General features: G+C 37.1%; 1 protein-coding gene across 2 annotated transcripts in view; it reads right to left on the bottom strand.

Annotated features, from left to right (window-relative positions):
- Positions 1-19,163, bottom strand: part of Wwc2 (WW and C2 domain containing 2) — a 212,515-nt gene that overhangs the window by 12,063 nt on the left and 181,289 nt on the right. For both annotated transcript variants that reach the window (XM_078031022.1, XM_040294197.2), the window contains 3 exons: positions 18,959-19,123; positions 17,751-17,843; positions 14,196-14,438 (listed from right to left, as the gene is read on the bottom strand). In XM_078031022.1, coding sequence (XP_077887148.1) covers positions 14,196-14,438; positions 17,751-17,843; positions 18,959-19,123 — 501 coding nt within the window. The remainder of the gene's footprint in view (positions 1-14,195; positions 14,439-17,750; positions 17,844-18,958; positions 19,124-19,163) is intronic.

Here is a 19,163-nt window from a genome sequence, read left to right as displayed (position 1 = left end):
AAACTGCCATGAAGCAGAAGAAAGTAAAGATGGAAGGCAGGAGGCTTGGCATCTGCTATGGTTTGAATGTCTGTCTCCTCCAAAGCTCACACTGCAATTTAATTGCCATTGTAACAATATTAAGAGGTCGTACCTTTTGGAGGTGACTGGCCTCATGGGTAGCTTTAGGGCTTTAGAGCTTGGAAAATGGGCCCTATTTTGCCCTTCATCCTCTGCCACGGGGTGATGTTTTTACCTTAGGCTCTGCCATAATCACAAGAGAAATCTCTTGGGCTCTCCTCCCTCCCTATCTTGGTGTACAAAATGATTCCGAAACCAACCAAGTACTGGCTCATCAGATAACAAACATCAGAAATCCTCTATTAAGATATAACTAGATTTCTAATCAATGCATCCTATGTGAGGACTATTATAATAATCATTAGAAACTTACTATGAGATAAGAATCAGCCTAGGCATCATTTAGTGACTAAATTTAAAAAAACTGAGGGCGGATCCAAGATGGTGGAATAGAGGAGGTCCTGTTTCTGGTTGCTCTGTGGCATGAAACCAAGAAAGCAGACAGGCAGCTTCTCTACAAGGTCTCGTCTAGATGGAATACAACATCTCAAAGAGTGTGAGAAGACCCCTATACAGAGGATTTTTGCAGAAATCACCAGCGCTGCGACCACCTGTGCAGAAATCAGAGACACTGCACTGCAATAAGTCTCTGGACCCAAAGCCGGTAGTTCTAGCTCACCCACGGCTCTCAGGCGGCTCAGCAGAAACACCACCTATCAGCACCTCTGCAGAACTCCAGACTGCGCTCCCTCACAGGTCACTAGGCTGCTACCTATCCACAGCACAAGACTATCACCCAGCTTCCACCACCTCACCAGACACCCCAGCGCTGGAAACAGACTAACTCCATCTTGGGAAACCTTCCTCGCCATGTTTTGGTGAGCATGGCTATCAGATCGGATCTCCATTTGAGCAGGTACTTGATTTCCAATTCCTCCCCCCTCCCCAGCGATGATAACTCAGCACAGTGACCACCCAACACAAAAACAGCTCTCAGTTGGACAGGAGTGCAGTGCGAACAGGGCACTGCCCACCTGGTATGAGACTGGGGGTGAGAGGTCCTGCAGTTGGGACCTAATAAGTAATACAGGGGAGGGGACTAAAGTCTGGAGCATAACAGAGAGACCAGGATCTGGGAAATATCCAGGCAAGAGAGGGAGACAATACTGGGGGCTCAAGTCAGTCGAATGGTCACAAAAAAGGCCTGTGAGGCGCAATTTCCCTGCTGGGACTGGTGGGTGGCACTCCCCGCTTCCAGATGCTCCACAGCAGGTCCAGTCTTCTCACCCTGGTTACCTACACCATCCTGAGGGCAGAAACACCAGCTTAAAACAGACAACCCCACCTACTGGATGAGAAGAGAAGCAGGAAAGAAATGGATCTCTAAGAGTATGATTTTTTTTTCCCTTCTTCTTTCTCTTCTACCCTTCTATCCTCTGGCCCTCACATCCCAAACATATGTAAAACCAAGAACTTTGCATGAAATAGGACTTTGAGGACTGAGTCACCTGAATGATATAATATAGAGGAGTTGCATAAGCCCTTTTTTTCTCTTTTTCTTTTCTATTTTCTTTCTTTCTTTCTCTCCCTTTTTCTTTCTTCTTCTTTCACCCTCGAAATTTTACTATTTTTACATCCTGTACTTTTCTAAATACATATGTGTATTTGTTTCATGTAATCTACTATCTTCCCATGTAATTGTCTACCCTAAATTACTTCCTGTCTATTCCCCTGCTACTAACCCTCTTCATTAGATTTCTCCTTCACATTTCCTAAGATATATTAACTCTATATATCACATCTTTTCCCCTCAGCATATCGTCCTATGCCTGACCCCCAGTTCATTGTCCACCACCAGAAACTGTAAACCTTTTTTATGAAACTACTGATTATATTTTAAATAATAACTGAATCCAACATTTCTGAACATTGAGACTAAACTGTAAATGTCTTAATAACAACAATTTGTTCATAGGTGATGTAATGTTGATATTGGGATCTGTTAACATTGTCCTTCCCCACAAAGGAGAGATCTTAGAACCCTATAAGTGCACTACAAATCTATAGGGTAAAAACAACAACATATCAGATCCACAGAGCTGGAAAGGAATACACACGAGCAACATAAAAAGACAAGGGAAGAAAGTACCACAAACAAATCAAGACAACACATCATTAGAAGTATTGGCAGCTACAGCAGAAAAAAATGACAGACAAAGATTCAGGATATACATGGTTAAAATGTTTTGGGATCTCAAAGAAGGCATAAGAGAACAAATACAGGCAGTGAAAGATCACTTTGACAATGAGCTACATAAACAAATCCAAGAAGCAAAAGATCACCTCAACAGGGAGATAGAGGTTATACAAAAAATCCAAACAGAAATCCTTGAAATGAAAGAAATAATAAACCAAATTAAAAACTCAAATGAAAGCATTACCAACAGTGTAGACCACTTAGAAGATAGGACATAAGACAATGAAGATAAAATAAATCATCTGGAAAAGAACATAGACGAGGGGCTGGGGATGTGGCTCAAGCGATAGAGCGCTCGCCCGGCATGCGTGCGGCCCGGGTTCGCTCCTCAGCACCACATACCAACAAAGATGTTGTGTCCGCCAAGAACTGAAAAATAAATGTTAAAAATTCTCTCTCTCACTCTCTCTCTCCTCTCTCACTCTCTCTTTAAAAAAAAAAAAAAAAAAAAAAAAAAAAAAAAAAAAAAAAAAAAGAACATAGACGACACAGCAAAAATGATAAGAAACCACGAGCAGATCATTTAAGAAATATGGGATAGCAAAAAAAAAGAACAAATTTAAGAGTTATTGGGATAGAGAAAGCCATAGAGGTCCAAACCAAAGGAATGAACAATATATTCAATGAAATAATATCAGATAACTTTCCAAACATGAAGAATGAATTGGAAATTTAAATTCAATAGCCTACAGGTTGCCAAACGTACAAAATCACAACAGATTCTTACCAAGGCACATTTTATTGAAATGCCCAACACACAGAGTAAGGAGAGAATTTTAAAAGCCACAAGAGAAAGGAATCAGATTACATACAGGGGAAAACCAATTAGGATAACGGCAGATTTTTCAACATAGACTGTGAAAGCTAGAGGATCCTGGAACAACATATATAAGCTCTGAAAGATAATGGGTAACTAAGAATCTTGTATCCAGTAAAATTAAGCTTTAGATTTGAAGATGAAATAAAAACCTTCCACAATAAACAAAAGTTAAAAGAACGTATAGCTAGAAAACCGGCACCACAAAACATCCTTGGCAAAATATTTCATGAAGAGGAAATGAAAAACAGCAATGAAAATCAGCAGAGAGAGGTAGTACACTAAAGGAAAAACTATACAAAGAAGAAAACCAATTCAAGTTAAATAACAAAAATAAACAAAAAACGCTGGAAATACAAACCATGTCTCAATAGTAACCCTAAATGTTAATGGCTTAAACTCACCAATCAAAAGACATAGGCTAATCCAATCTGCTAGCCTATGTCTTTTAACTCATTTGATAGGAAAAGACATACACAGACTGAAGGTGAAAGGTTGGGAAAAAACATACCACTCACATGGACTGTGGAAGCAAGCAGGGGTTTCCATACTCATATCAAATAAAGTAGACTTCAAGCTAAAGTTAATCAAAAGGGATAAAGATGTACATTACATACTGCTCAAGGGAACCATATACCAACAGGACATAACAATCATAAATATATATGCCCCAAACAATGGTGCAGCTATGTTGATAAAACAAACTCTTCTCAAGTTCAAGAGTCAAACTGACCACAAAACAATAATCTTGGGTGACTTTAACACACCCTTCTCACCACTAGATAGATTTTCCAAGCAAAAGTTGAATAAAGAAACTATAAAGCTCAATAACACAATAAATAACTTAGACTTAAGTGACATATATAGAATATTTCAACCGGCATCAAGTGGATACACTTTCTTCTCAGCAGCACATGGATCCTTCTCGAAAATAGACCATATAGTATGTCATAAAGAAACTCTTAGCAAATACAAAAAAGTAGAGATAATACCATACATTTTATCAGATCATGATGGAATGAAATTGGAAATCAACGACAAAATAAAAACTACAAATTTCTGCATCACATGGAGATTGAACAATAAGCTACTGAATGAACAATGGGTTACAGAAGACATCAAGGAGGAGATTTAAAAATTCTTAAAGGTAAATGGGAACACAGACACAACATATTGATATCTCTGGGACACTATGAAAGCAGTACTTAGAGGAAAATTCATTGCATGGAGTTCATTCCTTAAAAAAAGAAAAAGTCAACAAATAAATGACCTCACACTACATCTCAAAGCTCTAGAAAAAGAAGAACAAATCAGCAGCAAAAGCAGTAGAAGGCAAGAAATAATTAAAATTAGATCCGAAATCAATGAAATCGAGACAAAAGAAACAATTGAAAAAACTGACAAAACTAAAAGTTGGTTCTTTGAAAAAAATAAATAAAATTGACAGACCTTTAGCCATGCTAACGAAGAGAAAGAGAGAGAGAGAACTCAAATTACCAGCATACATGATGAAAAAGGCAATATCACAACAAACACTACAGAAACACAGAAGACAATTAGAAATTATTTTGAAATCTTACACTCTAATAAAATAGAAGATATTGAAGGCATCGACAAATTTCTTAAGTCATATGACCTGCCCAGATTGAGTCAGGAAGATATACGAAACTTAAACAGATCAATACCAAGTGAGGAAATAGAAGATACCATCAAAAGACTACCAACCAAGAAAAGTCCAGGACCAGATGGATATACAGACAAGTTCTACAAGACTTTAAAGAAGAACTAATACCAATACTCTTCAATTTATTTCAGGAAATAGAAAAAGAGGGAGTACTCCCAAACTCATTCTATGAGGCCAATATACCCTGATTCCCAAACCAGACAAAGATACTTTAAAGAAAAAAAACTTCAGGTCAATATCTCTAATGAACATAGATACAAAAATTCTCAATAAAATTCTGGTGAATCGAATACAAACACATATCACAAAGATTGTTCATGATCAAGTGGGATTCATCCCAGGGATGCAAGGTTGGTTCAACATACAGAAATCAATAAATGTAATACATCACATCAACAGACTTAAAGATAGGAATCATATGATCATCTCGATAGACTCAGAAAAAGCATTTGACAAAATACAGCACCCCTTTATGTTCAAAACACTAGAAAAACTAGGGATAACAGGAACATATCTCAACATTGTAAAGGCTATCTAAGCTAAGCCTCAGGCCAACAGCATTCTAAATGGAGAAAAACTGAAGGTATTCCCTCTAAAATCTGGAACAAGACAGGAATGCCCTCTTTCACCACTTCTATTCAACATAGTTCTTGAAACACTGGCCAGAGCAATTAGATGAAAGAAATTAAAGGAATATATATAGAAAAAGAAGAACTTAAATTAGCTCTATTTGCTGATGATATGATTCTATACCTAGAAGACCCAAAAAACTCCACTAGAAAACTTCTAGAACTAGTAAATGAATTCAGCAAAGTAGCAGGATATAAAATCAACACCCATAAATCAAAGGCATTTCTACATATCAGTGACAAATCCACTGAGAAGGAAATGAGGAAAACTACTCCACTCACAATATCCTCAAAAAAAAAAAAAAAGATATTTGGGAATTAACAAAAGAGGTGAAAGATCTACACAATGAAAACTACAGAACCCTAAAGAGAGAAATCAAAGACGACCTTAGAAGATGGAAAAATCCCTTGTTCTTAGATAGACAGAATTAATATTATCAAAATGACCATACTACCAAAAGCACTATCCAGATTGAATGCAATTCCAATCAAAATCCCAATGGCATTCTTCATAGAAATAGAAAAAGCCATCATGAAATACATCTGAAAAAAATAAGAGACCCAGCTAAAGGAATCCTAAGCAGGAAGAATGAAGCAGGTATTGCTATATCAGACCTTAAACTATATTACAGAGCAATAGTAACAAAAACAGCATGATACTTGCACCAAAAAAGGGTGGTAGACCAATGATACAGAATAGAGGACACAGGAACTAACCCACAAAATTACAATTATCTTATATTAGACAAAGGTGCCAAAAATGTGCACTGGAGAAATGATAGCATCTTCAATGTTAGCTGGGCAAACTGGAAATCCATATGCAACAAAATGAAATTAAAACCCTACCTCTCACCATGTACAAAACTGAGCTCAAAATGGATCAAGGACCTAGGAATTAAACCACAGACTGTGCATCTAATAGAAGAACAAGTAGGCCCTAATCTTCATCATGTGGGATTAGGCCCCAGCTTCCTTAATAAGACTCCTATAATTCTTGTGCTAAGAATTAAAACCAAGAATCAATAAAGGGGGTGGAATCAAACTAAAAATTTCTTCTCAGCAAAAGAAACAATCTGTAAGGTGAACAGAAAGCCTACATCCTGGGAGCAAAGTTTTACCCCTCACACATCAGATAGAGCATCTCTAGGGTATATAAAGAACTCAAAAAACTAAGCACCAAAAAAACAATAACTTAGTCAACAAATGGGGCAAGGACTTGAAGAGACACTTCACAGAAGAGGATATATAATCAATCAACAAATATATGAAAAAATGCTCATCATCTCTAGCAATCAGAGAAATGCAAATCAAAACTACTCTAAAATATCATCTCACTCCAGTCAGAATGGCAGCTATTATGAAGACAACAATAAGTGTTGGAGAGGATGTGGGGGAAAAGTACACTCATCCACTGCTGGTGGGACTGCAAATTGGTGTAGCCAATATGGAAAGCAGTATGGGAAATCTGGGAATGGAACCACAATTTGACCCAGCTATCCCTCTCTTCGGTCTATTCCCAAAAGACTTAAAAATAGCATTCTACAGGGACACAGCCACATCAATGTTTACAGCAGCACATTCATAAGAGCTAAACTGAGGAGCCAACCTACATGTCCTTCAGTGGAAGAATGGATAAAAAAAATTTGACATATATACACAATAGAATTTTACTCAGCATTAAACGAGATTAAAATCATGGCATTTGTAGGTAAATGGGTGGCATTGGAGAAGATAATGCTAAGTGAAGTTAGCTAATGCCAAAAAAACAAATGCTGAATGTTTTCTCTGATATAAGGAGGCTGACTCACAGTGGGGTGGGTGGGGATGAGCATGGGAGGATTGGATGAATTCCAGATAGGGAAGAGAGGTGGGAGGGAATGGGGGAGGGAGCAGGGGATTATCAAGGGCAGTGGAATGTGATGGACATCGTTATCCAAAGTACATGTATGAAGAATTGAATTGGGTGTCAACATACTTTATATATAAACAGAGATATGAAAAATTGTGGTATATTTGTGTAATAAGAATTGTAATGCAAAAAAACCACAGAGTACATGTACAAAGGCATGAATTGGTATGAATAGACTCTCTATATAAAGATATGAAAAATTGTACTCTATATGTGTAATAAGAATTGTAATGCATTCCGCAGTTGTGTATTTAAAAAATAAAATTAATAAAGCTAAAAAAAGAATTTTCATTAGCTATTAATCACATTATAAAACTTTTATAATAAAAAAATTAGTGTTTACAAAAGCAAAATCTAAAATGTTATTCCTAAGACAGTTTCTGAAACTGAGATGGGAACTCTTTATATCCTGAACTGGCCAAGACAAAGGGAGATCTTGGTCCTTGAATATCCATAGTTCTTAAACAAAACTGAAAAGACCTGTGATCTTCAAAATATTTCTGGACAGTTCTGAGCTCTAGCAACCAGTTTTTTCCTTATATTAGTGAGCAAAGCCATGTGAGTGATATAAGACTGGTTATGTGAGCAAAACACATGCAGTGTGACATTAAGATAATTTTACTGGCAAAGCCAATTAAATTGGCTTTGAACAGAAGTGTGCTAGGTTGTGAGATTTTAAAGAACCAAACCCCTATATAATCATGGCACCATCTTGATGGAGAAATTGATTCTGAGGCAGGAACCAGGGGTGATAGCACCAATCAGCTATTTTAGAACCATTTATGATACAGTAACTTACACTGTAGACATTCAAGAGATGAAAGGGGAAAACACCACCAATGTCTCACCAAAGGTTGTATCAAATGACAGAGATGACAGTTTTCAAGGAGGTCACTTCTGAAGGATAGTTCAACTTCCTATTATGTTTGGGAGGTCTGTCTGATATGGTTATTAGTATTTCTATCATTAATCCACTAAATTCCAAGTTTTCAATTCTGTAATTATTTCTACAAAATTGATACAGGTGCATTAGAATAGGTTAGAAGTCATCATCTATAGCTTATCAATATTATAATATTAACATTATTATAATTTTATTCTTATAATTATATATTATATACTATATGTTTTTATGGGTGTTCCTCCTCTGGGATGACAAGACAAAATGGGTTAAGAACAGCAAAAGGAGATCTTGGTCCTTGAATATCCATAGTTCTTGACAGGTGGAAAGGTGAACATGAATAAAACAAACTTGGGGCCTCTGGGATCCTGGCTCCTTGGAAGAGTGAATTGGCCACTTTCGTCCTAACATTACCATTATTTTTCCAGATTACTACTATTAGCATCCTGTGAGATGTTGGTAACAACAGCATAAAATCCTTATTTCAGAAGTCTGTCAAAAGAGTCAAGGTTCAAGTACAGAAGTGAATCTTATACAAAGTCCTATGAAAGACTAGCTGATTTACCTAATACTCCTGGAATTTGTTCCGGAGCCATAGGCTGGATCAAGGGTGCCCACATTATGGTCTTACCTAGGTGATCAAGGTATTCTGGAGCCACCAGTCAGCTTCTCATTGTTCTATATGTTGTATTTAGCTATTCACCAGTAAGTCAAGGTGAAATTCTTTAGTCTAAAGGTAGGCAGGGGGCAAACTGAATGAAAATGGAATAAAATCATGGCTAATAAATAAGATTAGCAGCTTTAGTGAATCCAAGAAGTTTTCTAGGCAAGCGTTGTGCCACTGAGCTACCATCCCAGCCCCAATCCAAGTTTTCTGCCAGGGTTGGATGGCACATCTACTACAAAGCGCTGTAAAAATGCAGAGGAGGCCTTGTCATTACCCTGGAAACTGACACCAGCAGCCCACAGGAGGGCCTGCATCAAGAGTTTTTTTTTTTTTTTTTTTTAAACTTCTGCTCAATTTGCTGAGTTTTATATTCCTTTCACTTCCCATATATTTGTACCAAGGGCAAACCTAAGAGTTTCTTTAGTGTAGAAGAAAAACAAAAATCACAGTAATAAATCCTAATTCTTGAGTCCCACATCAACAACAGCAAAAATCCTAGCAGAATCCTACAATAAAATGCAACTTAAAAACACAGGAAAACAGTGAATTTATGATACTTTGACTTTTGAAAAAATGTCTTAATCTTATATTTCAACCAGTATTCGACATACTGCTTGAGTCTGCTGAAGCCTCTCTAACTTGATTTCATGGGAAAACGTGTAACCCCAAGGACTTGGAAGGAGCCTTCCACTTTTGTCATCTATCATGCACATCACTGACACACTACCCCTCCAAAGAGCACATCTCTAGAAAATGTGACTCAGTGACTCCCCATTACAAGGGATTCAGGGCTCTTAATAATTTTGCCCCAATCTATCTTACCTCCAACTAGGTAGGACACAGAATGAGCACTATGGACAGAAAATTAAAAATTTGGAAAGAAAGATTCTGAATTTTATACTATGAAAGTCCACAATCTACCTGGAGATTGTTTTGGTATATTAGGCAGGGATTCAATACTACTGTTTTCCATATTAACAATCCTTATCAACTTCTTCCTTTTCTTCTTTTTTTTTTTTTTTTTTTTTTTTTGGTGCTAGGGATTGAACCTAAGGCCTCATGCATTCCAGGTAAGAGGCCCACCACTGAGCTGAATTCCAGCTCATTCCAGCTTTCTTTATTTAATGGCTCCTCCTTTGCCCACGGCCTCTTGCATCACCCACATTAGAAAGCAATGCTGCAAATAGGTGCTTCTGTTTCTGGGCTCAGTTTTTCACAGCTTGATTATTCTCTTGATTCCTACTAATTCTATACCATATAACCACTTTAGCAGTTTAAAAAAGTCCTGGTTTCTTATAGGGCAAGTCTTCCTCCTTGCTTTTTTTTCTCCAGAATTATCTACACTATTCTTTGTCTTTTATTTTTCTACTAGTTGTATGAATATCCACGAAAAATCATATTGACATTTTTCTTGGAATTTGGATTGTATGGTGGAGTTTTAGGGAAAACTGCCCATCTCCATAATATTAATTCTTTCTCTATATCAGGGATTGGTAAATTATGAACTTTCATCTGTTGTTTTTTTTAAATAAAGTTTTATTTGCACACAGCCTAAACTATTTATTTATATCTTTATAGTTGCTTTTGGGATACAATGGCTAGGTTGAGTAGCGGAGATTGAGACTGTGTGGATCCAAAAGCCCAGAGTATTTAGTATGCTGACCCCTGCTCTATATGAATTTAGTACATTTCATAAAATTAGGTGTTTTTACATTTCTCCTTATAAAGTTTTCTAATTTTCCTTATACTTCACATCAAATTCATTATTTGATCCTTGGATACTCTTTGATACTACTGTAAATATTAATAAGTAAATTCTCTGTTTCTGGTTAGCATACAGAAAAAAATACAATAGTTTTATGTATCATTCTATTATTTATCCATCTTGCTAAAGTCTTATTATTTGAAATGACATAGATTTTTTCAGTGTAGGCACCACATTATCTGCCAATAATGACAGCTTTATTTCCTTCTTTCCATTCTGCTTCTATTTTTCTTGATTGCCTCACAGCACTGATTAGAACTCCTAGCACAATGTTGAACAGTGTTAAATGTCTGTCTCATCTTAAAGGAACAGTTTCAATGTTCATCTATACAGGATCACATTTGCTTTAGGTTATTTTTCATCAGGTTAAGGAATTTCTCCTAACATATTGAGAGTTTTAAACATGAATAAATATGATTATTGACTAATCATTATTTTCTTGCATCCACTGAGTTTATCAAATAGTTTTTTCCTTATTCTATTTAAGTGGTCAATTATATTAATAGAGTTTTCTAATATTAAAAAAATCTTCCTACAGTTCAAACATGGTCAAAATGTACTTTTAAAAATATATATATTTTTTAATATCTTTATTTATTTTTATATGGTGCTGAGGATCAAACCGAGTGCCTCACACGTGCAAGGCAAGCACTCTACCACTGAGCACTAACTCCAGCCCTCAAAATGTACTTTGAAAAAATATACTGTTGGATTATATTCACTAATATTTTAGTTAGGATTTTTATATCTACATTCATAAATGAAACTGGCTATTGGTTTTCCTTTTTGATAATATCTTTGTTTACTTTTAGAATCAGGGATGTTGGCCACACAGAAATGTGCATTCTCTTTTTCAATCATTTAAAACTGAGATATCTGCCACCCTGCCCCAGCTCTAGGGGTTGAACCCAGTGGTACTCTACCACTGAGCAACATTCCCAGCCATTTTTGAGACAGAATCTAAGTTGCCAAGGCTGGCCTTAAACTTTCAATCCTCCTGCCTCAGCCTTCCAGGTAGCTGGGATTACAGATGGGATTACAAATTACTTAATTGAGATAATTTGTTCTTTGTAAAGTTTCGGGGACATGTCTATGAAATATGTAGACCTCATGTTTTCTTTGTAGATAGATTTTAATCACTGCTGCAAATTCTTTGAGTTACATGATTTTTAACCCTTTTCTGCCTTCTTTCATCATTTCTTGTATATTTTCCTAGATATTTGTCTAAACTATGGGTACATATGTTGATTACATTCCATTATCTTTTAAATCTCAAATGATTCATAGTTCTGTTCCTCTTTTCTTTTTTTATTTTATTTTTTATAGTTGTAGAGGGACAACATGCCTTTATTTGTTTAGTTTTTTATGCGGTGCTAAGGATCGAATCCAGTGCCTCACACACGCTAGGCAAGCACTCTGTCACATCCCCAGCCCTCCTCTTTATTTTTATAATATCCTTTGCTGGGCTGGGGATGTGGCTCAAGTGGTAGCGTGCTCGCCTGGCATGCATGCAGCCCAGGTTCGATCCTCAGCACCACATACAAACAAAGATGTTGTGTCCGCCGAAAACTGAAAAATATGTTAAAATTCTCTTTCTCTCTCGCTCTCTTTAAAAAAAAAAACATATCCTTTGCTTCTATCTTCTCTTTCTCAATCTTGCCAGAGATTTACCTATTTTTTTTTCAAAGAGCTCTAACTTTTTGCTTTATTGAGCTTTTCTCTACACAATGGAGATTAGTTAGCAATCAAAAAAAATAAACTGCAATAATAAGTAATTTGTGGAAGAATCTTAGCATGATGTTATTAAGTGAAAAAGTAAGTCCCAAGGTTTTTATAATGACTGATATCTAAGGATCAAGAATTTCATATCATAATAAATCAGAAACAAACAAGCAACAAAACTCCCAAAGAGTCTTAAGTTCTGTTTATATGTGTAGTAGCAAAATTCCAAATCCATTTTGAAAGTCTTTGACCCCAGAGGTTCAAAAGACTATGAGATTTCTCTGTGATATCAAAGTTGGTCAAAGTCAATCAAGAATTTGAAGTTATTGCTGGTGCTGAATTAAAAGACCTGGGAGGGTAAAATCCTGGCTATTCTTACTGAGGTACAAACATGAGAGTGGGTCACTTTAACTGTTAACTCAGTCATCCATTTGGTAAAGTGAAAGCTACTGTGGCACTTGCTCTCCTGTCAGGTATTTAGCTAGAGCTTTATTAGCACATCCCCAGCCTGGTGGGCCTCACTGGCTTCAATGGATGAAGTTCTACTATCTGCTCTCAAACCCAGTTTAGGTGCTTCTTCCTCTATGAAACCTCTCTTGGACCCTAGAAAGAGATCTTTCTTGTGGACCCTGAACGCCTCCTTTGTCACCAGTGTCTAATTGTCCTGTATAATATTCATGGCCATGTCAAACAAAAGGCCTACAATTCAACTCTAGGCAGGACAAACCATTTCCTGAGGTCTTATTATGTATGAAGGTTTCTCCCTATGAGGTGGAGTAGAACAGAAGTAGATAATACATTTTGTTGCTTACATTTTCTTTAAAAATTATTGGTATCAGTTTGATTCTTGAAATTCATTCATTAAGTTTCTGAGTTCCATTTAGAATTAGTAGCACTAATCAGCTAAACAATTTAAACATTTCCTATAGTACCACAACTACAAGATTAAAAAACGACTTTGGGCCCAAAAGAAAAAATTATATCATGGACAGTACTTTTTAATTAATTCAAGGAAGTGTATATTTCAGATTCCTACCCAAAGGTGATAGAAGAAAACAATGTTTTTTGCATTCTTAATATTATAGCTACATGAAAAATTCTATTTGTAGATTATGTATAGATGTGAATGAATACACCCTGCTCTGTCAAAATATAAATTCTAATAAATTCTAATAATGAGACAACAAATCAATATCATAATCATGCAAATCCTTAAAAATTTCAGTAATATTTATGTGGCAGAATGACAAAAACAGTCCTTTTAAGACATTCTACATTTTAATCAGTGATTCTACCTTATTTTGCATAGATTTTGTAGGGTGAAAAGCAAAGAAGAATGCAAGTGAAATGTAATTTCTTTTGAATATAGGAAAGAATAAAAATTAGAAGCATTAAAATTAGCAATGTATTACAACAATGTGGTTAATGAATCTAAAAGAGCTATTCATTATCATTTGTTGATACAGAGGAAATGTTGATAAGAAATTCCCCTACTGTCATCCTCCCTTCCTATCAGGTGACCAGTGGCCACCCAAGCTGCAAATACGTGGAGAGGAAGGGGGCCTCTTATCTGCATATTTTGGGGTAGCAATACTACTATTTTAGAAATATTCTGGACAGAAAACATCCTATAACAGTAAGGAAAGATATGTTTCATTCATAGCAAAAGCATCTGAAGACTCTGAGCCAAATGGAGGTATAAGTTGGGAGCCTCCTACTCAGACTTTAATAAGAATGAACCTGTGTTGGCCCCTCTGTGGGATGAGTGACACTTGGATTTGTACCTGCTTCTCAGCTTGTTTCAGGAGCTTCTGGAATCGCTCATCCTCCAGCACACCTGGTGGAAGATCAGTCTCTCCCTGAGCTTTCAGTTCTTCCAGCTTTTGCCGAAGGCCCCTCAGAGCCTGTAGCTCATCATTGAGGCGACTCTGGCGGGTAAGAGAGGCCTGAAGATCCAGTTCTAGGTCTAGAGATGTGCGTACTGGGCATTCCTGGGCTGTCCTTCTGAGGACTGGCTGGCAAACCGTCTGGAGAGTTAGAAAACACAACAATAAAACACCCTATTATATGGGTAGTCATTTTTCACTTGTCCTACTTCCTTGCTCCTTGGAAATGAGAACATAACTGAACAAGCAACTTGCTTTGGCCAAAGAAAGGTGAGTGGGAGAGATGTGTACCACTTCCAGGCAGAAGTCTGTTAAAGCCAGTGTGAAATCTGCATTTTTCTGTCTCCTGCTAGAGGAATTGCAAAGACCCAGAGACAGAGGCTCCATTAGCTTGGGTCTTCAGTAAGAACACAGGCAGGTCCTCCAGCCAATCTTCAAAGAATTAGTAGCTAAGAAAGTAGTAAACCTTTATTATTTTAAACCACAGAGATTTTCAAAGTTGTTATAGTGTAGCCAAGCTTACCCTGCCCCAATGGAAAAACAAATGTTAGAACAGACAGACAGCTGTTCCATTTCAGGAGGCAAAACCATCTCTGTAGTTCACTCCCTTGATATCTGTCACCTCTGAGTGTGGTCCAAAATGCAAGTGGTTCATGGGACTGCTTCTTTCTCTATTTTCCATATTATGCACTATCCATTCTCCTCATTGAATCACAATTGTTTTTCCCAGGGTCAATCTTACCCATTTATTTATTTTTACTTTTTTATTTTTTGGCGGTGCTGGGGATTGAACCAGGGTCTTGTGCATGCAAGGCAAGCACTCTACCAACTGAGGTATATCCCCAGCCCCTTACCCATTTATTAAGGAATAATGATTGTCTATGTATGAATAAATTTCAGCTGGAGGATGGTAGGCAGGACATTAGGAAGAGATGACATAATCTCTGACTCTGAGGACTTTGAATGGAGAACAGTATGTGGCAATAAGCAATAGTGAGCTGTGAATTAGATCTTAAGTTCCACAGAAAGTTAAACAAGGGACAGATCATTCTGGGCTTGGTCAGACTCATTTGCAGAAAGAAACTTAAACTAGGCCATGTACGATGGTATAAGCAGAAAGTACAAGAACAAGGAGTGCATTTCTTGCCTAGATTGCTGGCAGCAGGAATGGAACACAAGATATTCCTAATAAGAACTGGTGCTATATGATACCAGAGTGGAGGGCCTCAAACTTGACAAGTGTTCTAGTTTGAAGGTCTGGAACAATGGTGGTGCTCATAACAGATGGAATGGAAAGGGCCCATCTGCACCTCTTCTTATCTCAGGGTCTTAGTCCACATTGGGATAATTTTGGTTGTCTCCTCCTATTCTTTCTCCTCTGTCCAACACATGTTAAATGTTCACTAAATACTGAGGTGCTGGGCTTCTGTAGTACACTAAAAAAAAAAAAATGTTTCCTTTATTCAACTTCTGCTCTCTCCAAAAAATACACGGCATGGTAAGAATCACCTAGATCCATATTTGCATTGACTGTATTACTTGTTTTTCACAATCTTTCTTAGTTCTCATGAACATGGAATCTAAGGATTCCAGTGTGCACTGGTATGCAGGTAAATTACTAACACTCGGTTCTCTGCATGGAGAAGGAAACATTGATTTGTAGGCTTGCTGATCTCTGTGGTATAACTACTACCACAGTAACTTTTTAAGGTGTCCATGTGATGTAGAGACACGCACAGTTGGCTCCTGTGAGCTAATGAGGAGGCTCTAACATACCACTAAATCTCTGACCTCATGACTCATATGGTTGTCACTTTTCTTTTCCAGTTGGGTAAACCTTTTGCTGGTGTTTGCAGATGCTTTGCTCTCTTATATCTCTCCATAGTTTTCATGGCGGAATGCCTAAGTCAGAACACCATTCTCTACTCATTTCTCTTAAACCATATCTGCTTCCCTAAAAACCACTGTAAAAATCATCTCCCACACATGTTTTAGGATTAACCTCTGTTTGGTTCAAGCAGATCTACTAACTAAGTTTATGAATAATCTAACTGTTTTTGAGCTCAACTCAACTCAGACACACTTTTGATAAAAATTTCTCTGAAGTGTGCTACTATACTCTAAAAACACATTCTGTTTAAGAAAGCAAAATGACCTGCAAATGAGATGAAACAAATTTTCTTTCAAGATTATGGAAATTTAGGAACTTCCAAAGCATAATATTTGGTAGTGTGAAATATCTACACCTCAAAATTTCCTAAAAAATATTGAATGCTAAATAAAAGTGGGCATATCAGTTTTTAGACAAAAGAAACATGTTCTTTTTCCATTGAGTAACTAGAAAGTTGAACCAAGGGAATCGAAAGTTACCTATTCACATATCTAGTACTTTGCACATAGTGCTACGAAACTAGAGTGGCACTGATAAAGATGAGGACTCTTAACTCACCATACAAGTCCCTCAGCCCTTAATTCCGGTCCACAGCCCCGAGGCTCTGGCTGAACTCAGCTAAAACTCATCCCCTATGTTTTATGTCACTTCATGTCATCTACTGAGAGCACCTCATATGCATCATTCTTCCATCTCCCCCTCACCTTACTTGCCCCATCTCTACCATTTCCTTTGAAATTTTATTTAAGCCTTGAAGCCACAGACCTGCTCCAGGAAGCCTCTTTTAGACTCTAGTGCAGAGGAGCTCATTCTTTCTTCTCCAGCACACTTCTAATGTCCCATGTGTGATTCTGAGAATTTTCTCTAAAGATGGCAAACTCACCACTGATAGCACACACCATGCTCTGTGCTTACTAAATAGCACATTGTAAACTGAAATTATAATAGAAAGTAAACAGGAATTTTTGATCCACTTGTATAGTCCAACCCTCTAATTGACTTAAATATTCTCATCCAGAGATTGATGACATCTAGGAAAACAACCTGAGTAGTCCCACTCAGATGAATTTTAAACTTCTAAAAAGAACTGTTTAAGCAAGTTCAAAATCATGTGATTAAACAGTAAACAAAAATAGAAACACCCCAAAACCTGTGTGCTACTCCTATGCAGAAATGTCTGCTCCCCTTCAGAGGAGGTCCCAGGTTTATATTCCTCCCACAAGTGCTCAAGGGATGGTATGCAGACCTGTCAGCCATCACTGGACATTTGCTCAACCCACTGATGCACTTGGGGGCCCAGCAAGCTCCTTCTCCAGAGATATTGCAAACCAATTTACAGCCTTAATTACCAGAGGTTCCAAACCAGTGACGAAAGAATGCTTTCAAGCATATCTTCTCTGGTTCTCTGACATAATACCTGCATCTGTGTGTGATCATTGTGGCTTCATTCAACAGCCTGGGAGCATGAAGCACTGGCACTCAATAGTTTTCGGATTCATGCTTTGCAATTCATGAATCTGGATTGGTCTAGGGCAGTGCGACATGACTGAAGAAATACATACCCTTTTGACCCGCAAACTGCACCGTTCACTGGAGTTTCTCACAAACAGTGATTTTTTAGCCAAGGTTGAACTGTCACTGTCACTCCGATTTAACTGGTGACAAAAGATTAAAAAAAAAAATCACTATATAACAAACAGAGTCAGTGGAAATTAGAACTGAGAAGTTCACTAAATAAAGTAGGTAGTGACAATATGACCAGCAAATTTCTTTAAGAAAACCTTCCCCAAACAGATTCTTCCTTGTTCCATGGTTTTATTAGCTTAATTTTCTTAAATAATTTAAATAACTGTCAAGTAATACGTTAAGATAATTATATATCTTTTGAAATAAAGCAATTCTTTTAGCTAACGTGATGTTTACTTCTTTAAAGAAATATTTCCATGAATACAGAGCTTAAGGTCAGAGTTAAGACACATTCTAGAATGCTCCTGTCCCAAGTAGCTCATGCCTACCCACTTACCTGCTTTAGGTCTCTGCAGAATGTAACCTATCAATCAAGCCTACTCTGTACCCTGCTTCCCATAGCACCAATCCTCTGCTACCCACCTTACCAGCACCCCCTACCCCTGCCCCACAAGGCACTTCTCAGCTTATACACTTACAATTATTGTTTATAACCTAGGTCTCTTTTGCTTCTGGATAAATCTCATCTAGGAAAGTGCTTAATAAAAGTATTTCTTTTTAACTTGAATGAATAAAGTTAGAATTTTAGAAGTATTTCTAATCCATTATAAAATATTAAATCTACTTTACATTATACTTTTAGAAGTAAAATTTGGTAAATAGATGGAAATCTCAAAATTTTCTTCACAGAGCTATAAATCTGATTCAGTGTCCAAAGGCATTAGTAACAGATGCTTTTTGTTCTAAAATCCAATTCACAGTTTTCAGTCCAGCAAGATTAACATGGGTTGAAGCAAGTATGTTATACAGTGGAAATATATAAAATATATATCTTAAAAGTCACTTATGTTTCTAAACACAGATGAAAGTCAAAAAATTCTTAGCATCTAGATCTTTAAAATTCACTTACTTGCATCACATTAGAACCAGTGAGACCTTAAATTTGTGGGAAAACTAATTTAAAAAAACCTTTTAGTATTTGTAGTCAGAATGTGCAGTTTCTTGTCATTAATGGGAAATGCACTCACTGGTAGAAGGGCAAGCCACAGTCCCTGGTGTCTCATCACACACATGGTCACCTTACCCTGCAAATGTACTGGCTTCGCTCGCCTGGAGAAAAGGTCTGTGAGCGCACTATCATGCTGCTCCTCACATACGGATGCTGTTGAGAGCTCAGGCTGCTGCGGTCTTTGGGTCGAACTGCCATACTGTCATTAACTGCGTCATCAGTATTTGTCTCTTTGTCAACCTACAAGAAAAGTAATTTGTTAGGAGCTAATCAATGTGTG

This window comes from Ictidomys tridecemlineatus, chromosome 14, assembly GCF_052094955.1.
Source record: "Ictidomys tridecemlineatus isolate mIctTri1 chromosome 14, mIctTri1.hap1, whole genome shotgun sequence".
NCBI classification, from domain to species: Eukaryota; Metazoa; Chordata; class Mammalia; order Rodentia; family Sciuridae; genus Ictidomys; species Ictidomys tridecemlineatus.
Note: the sequence above shows the minus strand (reverse complement) of the source record. Positions and strands in the feature narration are given on the sequence as shown.